This window comes from Mesoplodon mirus (genome assembly GCF_964341445.2).
Source record: "Mesoplodon mirus genome assembly, chromosome: 6".
NCBI classification, from domain to species: Eukaryota; Metazoa; Chordata; class Mammalia; order Artiodactyla; family Ziphiidae; genus Mesoplodon; species Mesoplodon mirus.
In genome coordinates, this window is record NC_138982.1 from 21,291,650 (window position 1) to 21,303,949 (window position 12,300).

Consider the following 12,300-nt stretch of genomic DNA (forward strand, 5'->3'; position numbering starts at 1 on the left):
GCGCCTCTTCTGAGCCGGGGCACTCCTCCTTCCTTTTAGAAGTCTAAGCGTCTACCCTCACTGCTCAGAGACACACTTTTTTGTTGACAGTGGTGACCAAAATGTCTAGCTGTTCCTCCCGTGGAGCCCAGCAGCCTTCCTCACGCTCCCTCCAAGGCCCCTTCCTGCTCTGCGGGTCCTCAGGCTCCTCTCTCCTTGGGATGATTTTGAGAACTTTTTCTTAGTTTTTATAACCACTTTCTCTAGAGGGCATATTGCCATTGTTTCTTCCTTTAGTCCATTTGCATCTGCCTTTCCTCTCAGGAATTTCTCAAAATTCCTGATCCCTTGAGAGTAGTCCTCGTTAGCTAATGTGGTATAAAGTTTTTAAAAAAATGTCATTTACAGGGATTTGAAGTGGAAACAGCTGTCAGATGCATTGCTTAGAGTGCTGTCTTGTTCCAGGTGTGTGGTCAAGAGTTCAACATATCCCTGCCTAAAGATTTATATCCTCAATAACATACTTTCAGATGAAAATATAGACATGTCTTAGACTGTGATACAGCTATGGCTGTCTCCTAATACTGATTTTGTAAAGGTTTTGGGTATAACTATTATATTTCAATGAATCCATACATTCTTTATCTATGAAATCATAGAACCCGTGTTTTTTTATTATGTTTAACATAGAACCAGTGTTATTATTTTTATAGCATATGGAGAAAAGCTAATTTCATTATTTTCTTTCTGTTAGGTTACTGGTGATTCAATCATTCTAAAAGCTCTTCAGTCCAACATTCAGCATGTACTGGTCTATGAGAACCTTGCTGTCCAGGAGAAAGTGCTGGCTTGCATTCCAGTCCAAGAACTAAAAAGGAGATCACAAGAAAAGTTATCTAGAGCTAGAAAATTGGATAAAGGTAGTGGCTTTACATAACCATTCATTGCTCAATATGCATCATTGCTAAATAAATGGGAACACTGACATGGTGCCTTTTGCTGTTTATGTTGTAAATACGTAACCCAGTTCTATTTGGATTTTTAAGAAGTACAACAGTAGTATAATTTTTTATTGCATACACCTCATGCACACTGGAATGTGTATTTGCAGTTTAATCATTTATATGTGATTTTTTTTCAGATATAGTAGAACTTTAGTCCATGGAATGTATGATGGCATTATTAGAAGATTTTAATGTGAATTGGAGAAAAACCTTACTCAAAATTAATTCATGTGATTAGACCACTGACTCCCTTTAATAGACAGTTACTGATAAAGAGCGTGGATATAGAAGCCAGCTACCTGGGTATAAATTCAGCTCTGACTCTTACTGTGCATCACTGAGCAAGTAATTTAATCTCCATACCTCAGTTTCTTCATTTGAAAATAGGAATGATAATTTTAAGAGATAACTAAGATAGTACATGTAAATGGCTCAGAACAGGGCCTGCCACATTCATCAAGCAATAATTATTTGTTGTTTTCATTAATGGTCTTAGGATTTTAGTTGTTAAATTTTTCCAACTTCAGCATTTTTACTTTGATTTTTATGTAATTGGTTTTTATCTGTTAAGTCATTTCTTAATACTGTCCTTTCTAGGGGGTTCTGTAGTATTTTTTTGGTGGTTGCCCTAGTTTACAATAAACATTTTTTTTCCAATTAAAAAAAATTTTATCTTATATTGGAGTATAGTTGATTGATAATGTTGTTAGTTTCAGGTGCACAGCAAATTGATTTAGTTATACAGATACATATATCTATTCTTTTTCAGATTCTTTTCCCATGCAGCTTATTGTAGAGTATTGAGTAGAGTTCCCTGTGCTATACAGCAGGTCCTTGTTGTTTATCTATTTTATATATAGTGGTGTGTGTATGTTAATCCCAGACTCCCCATTTACCCCTCCCCCTCCTTCAGAAGCATTATGCTGCTTCGCGCGTAGTGCGGATACGTTTCAACAGAAGTCTCAGTTCTTCCTTCCCGTCCCTTGAGACTCTGCTGTCATTCATTTCACTTACCCAGACACTGTAATCACTCAGTACATTGCTATTGTTATTATTTAAGCAGTTACTTTTTAGACTAAGTAAGAATGAGAAAAATAACAGATTTTATGTTACCTTCATTCATTCTTCCCCTGATGCTCTTCCTGGATGCAGGCCGGAGTTTATGACCATCACTTTCTTCTTCCCGAAGAACTTCTTTCACTGTTTCTTTCAGGGCAGGTATACTAGAGGTGAAGTCCCTCAGTTTTTCTCTGCCTCGGAAAGTCTTTATTTCTCCTTCACTGTTGAAGGATAATATCACTGGGATGTAGAATTCTAGGTTGGTGGGGGTTTTTTCTGTCAATGACACTTTAAATTTCTATTCACTCTGCTGCCTGCTTGTTTATGAGGAGAAGTCTACCGTAATTTCTATCTTTATTCTTCTTTAGGTTTCTCCCACCTATGCCCCTCACCTCCCCCTCCATCCCCAGCTTCACTCAGGATTTTCTCTATGTTTTTAGTTCTCTTCAGTTTGCATATGATGTGCATATGTGTAGTTTTTTGGTACTTACCCTGGTTGGTGTTTTCTGAGCGTCCCAGATCTGTGGTTTGGTGCCTCATTAATTTTGGAACATTCTCGGCCATCATTACTTCAGATATCTCTTCTGCTCTTTTCTCTCTTTCTTTTCCTTCTGATATTCCAAAATAGGGTATCCTGTTCTACCTTTATTTATCAACTGTTTCCCACCATTGTTAGATGTTCTGGTCCATTTTTTAAATTCTCCCACCATAATTGGATGTTCCAGGTGTTTTGTTCCTTTGTTTGTTTTTATTCTCTTTTTTCCTCTTTGATTTTCAGTTTGGGATGTTTCTGTTGACCTGTCTTCAGGCTCAGTGATTGTTTCCTTGGCTGTGTCCAGTCTACTAATGAGCCCGTGAAAGGCATTCTTTATCTCTGTTAGAGCAGTTTTGGTTTCTAGCATTTTTTTAGAGTTTCCATCCTTCTGCTTACATTGTTCCTACATGTTGTCTACCTTTCTCATTAGCGCCCCAAACATATTAATCATAGTAATTTTAACTTCCCTAATTCCAAATTTTGTGCCATATGTGAGTGGTTCTGATGCTTGCTTTATCTCTTCAGACTTTTTTCTTGCCTTCAGGTTTTTCCTTGCCTTTTAGCATACCTCATGATTTTTTGTTAAATGTTGGATACGATGTATTATGTAATAGGAACTGAGGTGAACAGGCCTTTTGTGAAAGGTGTAAATGTCCATTTTACTAGGAATTGGACACCGTTAACAACATTGTGTTTAATGTTTGCTATAAGTGTCAGGGGCTTTGGGTTCCTCTGGTGTTCTTGGGGTCCCTCTGTTGTCTGTGGGTTTCCCTAAGGACCCCTCCTTAGCTCGAGTCTGCATCCTGCAGATGGTTTAGTTGTAATCATCCCCTATTGTTGTACCGGAGTCCTGTTGGTGTGGTGGTGAGGTGTGGGAGAGGAGCATTCTGTCATCTTAGGGTTAAATCTCAGTGTTTTAGGTGGCCTTATGCTCGGGCCTGTGACCCACCCCCCATAGGTGAGCCAGGAAGGCCAGAGGGGCCTAGAGTGAGGGAAGTGCCCTTTCCCCAAACTTATTTAAGCTACAGGTTTGTTGTGAGACCTTGAAACAGTTCTTCCTCCTCTTGAATTAACAGAGTTTTTTGTTTTTTTTCTATTTATAAAACAAGGATGCTTATCAGTATGTGGTCACGGAGGCTCTGTCCATTTCAAAGTACTGTGGTCCTGTACGTGATGCCTGACATACATGCCTATTTAGCAGGTACTTACTGTCATGTTATGTGTGTGCTGAGCCCTGCAGAGGAGATGTAGTTAGCAATGTCCCTGCTGACGTTTGCCCTGGCATTTTTTTCCCTCTAATTATAAAAGTAATACCTGTTTTATGTAGAAAATTCAGAAAACAGGGGGAAGATAAGCCATCCATAATTTCATCACATCAGAATGCAGCTTCTAAGATTGTGTATACAGTTGACCCTTGAACAACACAGTTTGAACTGTGCGGGCCCACTTACACGCAGATTTTTTTTCTCTAAATACATACTACAGTAGTACATGGTCCAAGGTTGGTTGAATCTGTGGATGTGGAACCGCAGAGGGCTGACTGTAAAGTTATACATGGATTTTCCACTGCGTGGGGGGGATCAGCACCCGTAACCCCTGCATTGATCAAGGGTCAACTGTATATCCTTTCACACTTGAAAATATAAGGGCAGTATAATGGCGTTTTAATGTAAGTAGGAAAGAAGGAACACATCTTTTCTGGTAGAGGCATTGGCAACTGCAAAGGCTCCGTGGGTGGGAGTGAGCTTGGCATGTTTAAGGGATGGAAGGAGGGCGCATGGCGTAGCAGAAGGAGCAAGACAGAAAGCTGAGAGAGGCAAAGGGGGTACATTAGTTTCCTGTGCTGCTGTAGCAAATTACCACAAACTTGGCTCCTTGAAACAGCAGGAAAGTGCTGTCTCACAGCTCCGGAAGCCAGAAGTCCATAATCAGTATCCCTGGGCCGAAATCAAGGTGTGGGCAGGGCTGGAGGGGAGAAGCTCTCCCTGCCCCTGTCCGCTTCTGGGGGCTGCCTGCAGTCTGGCTTGTGGCCGCACCACTGCAGTCCTGAAGACCAGCATCTTCACATCCAGCTCCTCCGCCACTGCGTCACCTCCCCCTCTGTAAAGTGTCCCACTGCTTCCCTCTTGAAAGGACACGTGTGATTGCATTTAGGGCCTCCATTTAGTACGTAGGATAATCCCCCTGTCTCAGAATCCTTAACTGCATCATATCTGCAGAGACTTTTTTTTTTTTTTTTTTTTTTGCCTTCTTTGGTAGGATTCACGGGCTCCAGGGGTTAGAGTGTGGATATCTTTTGGGGAGCCATTTTTCGGCCTACCTCAGGGGCCAGCTGAAAGAACGAGAGTGGCGACTTTGGGTTGTATTCTGAATGAGATGGAAACCCATCGGAGGGTTTCAGTCGACTCAAGCTACCTTGCATTCTTAAAAAGATCACTCTGCTGTAGGGACTTGTTGGAGAAAGCAGGATGAGAGTGCTGTTTTTCTTAAAGTTCATCTTTAGTCCAGCATTCATGAGTATCTCCTTGTTGAGAAACTTTCATGTTGTACAGGAAAAGCTGAACTCTCCCTGCCAGTCCGTCCTCCACCTCCTCTTCTGCAGGTAACAGCTATTATCCCATGATGTGTTCCTTTTCATATCTTTTCCTGTGTATTTACACCCGTAAATAGTTATCTATAAAAATAAATAAAGTTGCATGGGTTTAATAAAGTGTATCATCTCTCATATATTCAGCTCCTTGGTGATTTTCATTTACTGACATGTCTTGGAAGTCATTTTCCCTCAGAGTGCATGCTCTGTAGTGTGCATGCACTGTTATTATACAGTTGCCCACTGATGGACACCAAGATTTCCCTGTTCTGAAGGCTGCTGCAGTGAAGATCCTTGTAAAGCATGCCTGCCTACATGAAGGAATGTTTCACTGGGTTAGATATAAAAGTATCAAGGGTGTGTGATACTTTTATACTACAGTGGATCCCTGCCAAACAAATTGCCTTCCTTTATACCAGAAGTGTCTGGGAGTATTTGTTTCAACTTAATGAAATTATTGAACTTCTTTTATGGACTTTACTAATTTTTCTAATGGGTTCTGTTAATATTCTTACTGATTTATAGACATTCTTAATATATTCTGGATACTTTTCTTTGTTAGACTCATTACATTTTTCTCTCAGTATTCTTTAATTCAGTGTACCTTGAAATTCAAAAGTTACAAATTTTAATATGAGAAAATTATTTTTTCCATTTTTGATTTTACAGTTGTGTTTTGTTTTCTACACCAAAGTCATAAATGTAAACTTCTACTGTTACTTTTATAATATTCCCTCTCTGTGTATAGTGTTTATATATATGTATTAGAATGAATGTAGTAGGGATCTGATATTTGGATAGCTACTCATCCCAATACCATTTGTTGAATGATCCATCCTCTTAGAACTACTTTAAAGGCTAACTTTATTAAATACCGTGTATCACTTAGAAATCTGTCTTTCAGGACTCTTTGCTTTGTTTCATTCATCTCTTTGTCTATTCTTTATCAGTATCACAATATTTTAATTATTAGAATTTTGTAATGTGTTTTGATGTGCTGTAGACAAATTTATCTCATTTGTAGTCAAAGTTGTGTTGACTATTTTGTGCCTTTCCCCTTTCACATGAATTTTGCAGTTAGCTTGTCAAAGTTTATGAAAAATTATTTTGTAATTTCAGTTGAGATTGCATTAAAGTACAGGTTAATTTGCGGAGAGTTAACAACTTTGAGTTTTCCCTTTCAAGAACATAATGTATTTTGGCCTTTTAATATTCTCTGTAGTTTTTTTTTTCTTCTATAGTTTTTTATTTTGAAACGTATCAAACATAAATACAAGAATAGCGTATAACAGATCAAACACCTGTGCCCAGCATCAGACTTTATTAGATCTTAACATTATGCCATATATCTCCTTCATATATGTTTTATTATTTTTAATAATAAAATATTAAAGATAGGAATGAGAATCCCCATATATGTCCCCGAGATTGCTTTCTCCTCTCCTTCTTCCCAGAGATACCACTGTCTTGAATATGGTCGAGAGAGAGATCTTTTTATTTGATAAAGTGGATATAATAATATATGTCATGCTTACTTGCTAGGGTTGTTTTAGATAGATAGATAGATAGATAGAAAGAAAGAAAGAACACATGGTTGTGCTTTTATGTGTTTTGTGAATTATATTGAATGATGGTGAATTATATTGTACAGTTGAAGCACTAATAGAAAAGCTAATAGGATGATTTTTAAGGTGTCCAGAATTCTGTGATTTCTGCCTGTAATACTGTGATTGTTTCATATTTACTTGTGAATATATCTGATAACAAATATAATGCAGTCATTTAAAAATGTTTTTCAAGGGCTTCCCTGGTGGCACAGTGGTTGAGAGTCCACTTGCTGATGCAGGGGAAACGGGTTTGTGCCCCGGTCCGGGAAGATCCCACATGCCGCGGAGCGGCTGGGCCCGTGAGCCATGGCCGCTGAGCCTGCGCGTCCGGAGCCTGTGCTCCGCAACGGGAGAGGCCACAACAGTGAGAGGCCCGCGTATCTCAAAAAAAAAAAAAAAAAATGTTTTTCAAAATCAGACTGACTTTGATACCTTACAGGTGCTTCAGGATCAACTCCAAACTGTCAGTAGTTCCCTGAGGGGTGGTTGTATTCAGCATGGTGTCAGTCAGAGGATGCAGTAAAGTCGCACTGCTTTGAATGTGCAGTGGATTACATCATTGTATTTCAGCCTGCTTCACAATACACTGACAATTCTATCCGCATCCTATTTCTGAAGACCTTTTAGGTCATCTTCTGTTTTCATATATTTCAGCTTCATATTTGAGGATAAAATGCACGTGGATGTTTTTAGTTTTTTCTGCTTTAAATCTTACTTGGTTCTGTTATAACTTCTCAGGTACTAATGTAAGCGAAGAGGACTTTCTTTTGCTGGAGCTTTTACACTGGTTTAAGGAAGAATTTTTTCACTGGGTGGATGACATTTTGTGCAGCAAATGTGGTGGCCAGACTAAGTCTAGAGGCGAATCATTGTTCCCCAGTGATGATGAGCGGAAGTGGGGTGCAAACAGAGTGGAAGATCATTACTGTGACGCCTGCCAGTTCAGCAATCGCTTTCCAAGGTGAGCATCCCCTGGACAGTGAAGTCAGAATAATCTCTTATTGGGATGGTTAGAAGAGAATTTTATTAAATCAACTTTTAATCTTCATTTTAATTATTAGAAGTATATTCCTCTAGGACAGGGGTCAGCGAGCTATGGCTGACAGGCTCAATCCAGCCCACATCCTATTTTTGTAAATAAAGTTTTATTGGGACACATCCATGCTGCTTCAATAGCTTATGGTTTGTAACTGTTTTCATATTACAATGTCAAGAGTTGAATACTGGCAAAGAGACCATATGGTCTGCACAGTCTAAAACATCTACTGTCTGGCTTTATATAGGAAATGTTTGTTGACTCTTGAATATAAATTGAGTGCAGTCCTAGCAACTTAATGCTGTAAATCTTGTATTTTTATTCTTTTAATACATAAATTTTAACTTTCTGATAACTTTAATAATAATACTGATAACACATAAAATACTGCTAAAACATTAGAATAATAGTGATCATTGTGATAGTAAATACAATGCTGTACTCAAAATCATCAGATGGAAATCTGGAAGGTTGAAGTATAGTATAGGACTATCTTTTTTTTTTTTTTTTTTTTTTTTTTGGCTGTTCTGTGTGGCACATGGGATTTAGTTCCCTGACCAGGGATCGAACCCACGCCCCCTGCAGTGGAAGCGCCGAGTCCTAACCACTGGACTGCCAGGGAAGTCCCCTCATCATATTTTATCTTGAATGACAGAAGTTTAATTAGGGGCCTCTGCTACCAACCTAACCTACCCTCATATCTCTAAATTTAAACTAAGGGAACTGGAACTTTTCTGTTCACTTTTTCCATCCTTTAATTTGTAAGTCTCTTATCAGATGTTCTTTTTTTTTTTTTTTTTTTTTTTTTGCGGTACGCGGGCCTCTCACCGCTGTGGCCCCTCCTGTTGCAGAGCACAGGCTCCGGACGTGCAGGCCCAGCGGCCATGGCCCACAGGCCCAGCCGCTCCGCGGCATGCGGGATCCTCCCGGACCGGGGCACGAACCCGCGTCCCCTGCATTGGCAGGCGGACTCCCAACCACTGTGCCACCAGGGAAGCCCCCAGATGTTCTTAATTGACCATACTTGTAAAGTTTGGTTGTATTATCAGGCAAGAAAAGATACCAAGTTTTTGAAATACCTGATTTTGGGGGCTTAGGGACTCAGTTCTGTCCTAATGAGGAATCAGTCCTGTGATATACAGAGTCTAAGATAAACAGAGTCCACTGTCCAATAATTATCTAAAATAAGCGCAGGTTATTTTTTCATTCAGCATATGTGTGCACAGGTACTTTGCAAAGATTTGAAGATAAAAGATGTCTGTGATTAAATCCCGTCCTCATAAAGTCTAAGCAGTTGGGTGTAGACTGATAGTGAGTGCACAGGGAGACAGAGGCTAACAAAGGTGTCTGTACCGAGCGTTGTTCTTTTCCCTCCTAACCGTGTGCTTGTCTCTGGGTAGGGCTGGGAGGATGAACACTATTGTTAGAGACCAAGCAGCCTTTCAAGTTGGCACAAGTGTGTTTAGAAGATGGAGGCGTAGGATGCTCTAATCCTACTGGTGTTACTTCTTCACATTAACACGCAACTTCTTCCAGTAATTACATTACCTAAACCATAAATTCATTTAACTTAGCTCAAGCGAGAGCATCTGCTTGATTGAAGACAGACAGCTTGTCATTACAGATACAGTTCATTCACAGCTGACATCGCTGCTCAGCTGGGCACTTTTCCTGAGTAGCTTTATTAGCTCAAAATCCTCAACACAATACGCAAATTTTGATGTTCTTCAGCTTTATGATAATTTTATAACTGGAGTAACTTTTTAAAAGAATGTTGCCAACACATTTCAAAAAACAACTTGCAAATTAGCAAGCACCTTTAAGTAGTTAAGCAGAATTAAATTTCAATCCAAATGATTGTTAGAAAGAAGAATAGTATTTTAAGCAAAACTGAGTTCAACTAAGCTTTAAGATCTTTCTTGAGTTGTTTGTTAAAGTTGTTTACCTTTGAAGTACAATGAGCTAATTATACCACTTGTTAGAGTAACACTAATGCTTAATGCAGATTTCCTAGAGAATCTGCCTGTCCGGATCCTGCCTGTCCTTCAAGGCCCAGTTCAGGATCAAGCCCTCCTCCCCTCCCCCTCCCCCATGACACTAATTCTGACCTGTTGTAGGGTTGGTATCACATTCTGCTGTGTATTTAAATGATTTGTGTTCTCTCCTTTCCTCTCTCAGGACTATAAGCTCCTTGAAGGCTGTACCACTGTTTAATCATTTTCCACCCAGGATTCTAGCACAATGCCTCACATATTCTAGGCTCTTTAATTGTTATTTAAGAATATGAAGTTAAGGGCTTCCGTGGTGGCGCAGTGGTTGAGAGTCCGCCTGCCAATGCAGGGGACACGGGTTCGTGCCCCGGTCCAGGAAGATCCCACATGCCGCGGAGCGGCTGGGCCCGTGAGCCATGGCCGCTGAGCCTGCACATCCGGAGCCTGTGCTCCGCAACGGGAGAGGCCACAACAGTAAGAGGCCCGCGTATCACCAAAAAAAAAAAAAAAAGAATATGAAGTTAAGAAATATTACTGTTTAGCACAGAGGTAATGTAAATTCTTTAGAATGCTTGATTTCTATAATGAATCGAAGCTTTTTGTTGTTGTTATTTTAAACCAGGTATAATAATCCCGAGAAACTTCTGGAAACAAGATGTGGACGGTGCGGGGAGTGGGCCAATTGTTTCACACTGTGCTGCAGAGCCCTGGGCTTTGAAGCCCGCTACGTCTGGGATTACACAGGTGCGGACGCCGTGTGGGCAGAGGTCAGGGTGGTCTTGCTGACTTCAGGTTGGGGTGTACAGTCCCGCCTTGTCAGTCTGTGTTTCCATTTGCCTTCTGTAAATAGCAGTAATCCCAGCCTCGTGGGGTTTTTCTTTTTTTTTTTTTTTTTTAATGGGGATCACAGGATTTTTTTTAGTACCCCTAGCATTTTGCCTGGTACTTTACACTCTAAACATTTTTTATTAACAATTTATCATGACATTTTAGTAGCGCTGTTTCTCTATGGATAAGAACATGTGTAATAATGTTCTGTAGAAATCTTCATTTTTGTAGAGATTAGTGTAAAAGATTTAGTAATCTTAATATACAATAAAATATAATAAAAGCCATGTGAGATTTATATTGTCCTTATTTAGTTATAACTTGTGTCACATGTTAAAAAGTTTTTCTTCTTAGATTTTTTTCACTTGTGTTTCTGTTATTTTCTTAGGATAAAATGAAACCTTCACTTAATAGTTATTGTTCTCTTACAGTCAAATAGAGACCATCAGTAACCAGACATCCTCTGTTAGACCTCTGCTGGCCTACAGTTCCCAAGTGGAATTAACTCTTCACATTAGCAAACTGTGTGCATTAGTCCTGTGGTTTATGTGCTGTTGTTCAATGTGTTTGCCCTTTTCAGAGTTACAGCTCACATTATTTTTAATTAAGCCTAAAACTGACTGTATTAAAGGAGGTTTTCCAGAACAATTGCAAGAATTTCAGAGAGAGAGAGGGACTTCCTTGGTGGTCCAGTGGTTAAGACTCCATGCTTCCACTGCAGGGGGCATGGGTTCGGTCCCTGGTTGGGGAGCTAGGATCTCACATGCCGCATGGCGCAGCCAGAAAATAAAAATAAAAAGTAAAAAAAAAGTCATCAAGAATTGCCCCTATTAAAAAGAAGAGAAAGAGAAATTAAAGCAGGTGTTCTAGAGTCTTGTGTGCCACAAAATGCTCACTTGTTAACTAAAATTTAGAATCTTGCAGATTATCATGTGGTTCTCATCTTATGCGTTTGTATATAGTTATTGGAAGTCTTGGTTTTATAAACTTAGCTTTTGTTTTTCTCCTGTCGCGTCTTCGTCTGTCACTTGCGTAGACCACGTCTGGACAGAAGTGTACTCCCCTTCTCAGCAGCGGTGGCTGCACTGTGACGCATGTGAAGACGTCTGTGACAAGCCCCTCCTCTATGAGATCGGCTGGGGCAAGAAGCTGTCCTACATCATCGCATTTTCTAAAGATGAGGTAGGACGGAAGAGAAAAAATGCATTCTAAGAATAAAATTTTTTTTTCTTTTTTGACAGCCTTTGAAGGTATAATTGACATAAAATAAGCAGCACATGTTTAAAGTGTACGATTTAATAAGTGTTGTCATTTGTATATGCCTGAGAGATGACCTTTGCAGTCAAGGTGGTGAACACATCCATTATCCTGGGAGTTTCCTTGTGTTCGTTCTCGCTCCTTCTTGCCCCTCTCCAGGCAACCACAGATCTACTCTCTGAGACTATACACTAATGTGCATTTCCAGAGTTGTATGTAAATGGAATCATACATACTCTTTTTGATGGTGGGGTTTATTTTACTCATCGTAATTATTTTGAGGTTCCTCCACGTGTTTGCAAGTATCAATAATTTATTCTTTTTATTGCTGAGCAGTATTCCATCGTACGAATGTACCAGGCTTTGTTTATCCATTTGCCTGTTGATGGACATTTGGGTACTTTGCAGTTTTTT

At 39.7% G+C, this 12,300-nt stretch overlaps 1 protein-coding gene across 2 annotated transcripts in view; it reads left to right on the plus strand.

Moving 5' to 3' along the window:
- The window catches only part of NGLY1 (N-glycanase 1), a 58,073-nt gene that overhangs the window by 29,352 nt on the left and 16,421 nt on the right, over nt 1-12,300 (plus strand). For both annotated transcript variants that reach the window (XM_082624853.1, XM_082624854.1), the window contains exons 4-7: nt 734-899; nt 7,513-7,735; nt 10,424-10,545; nt 11,666-11,811. In XM_082624853.1, coding sequence (XP_082480979.1) covers nt 734-899; nt 7,513-7,735; nt 10,424-10,545; nt 11,666-11,811 — 657 coding nt within the window. The remainder of the gene's footprint in view (nt 1-733; nt 900-7,512; nt 7,736-10,423; nt 10,546-11,665; nt 11,812-12,300) is intronic.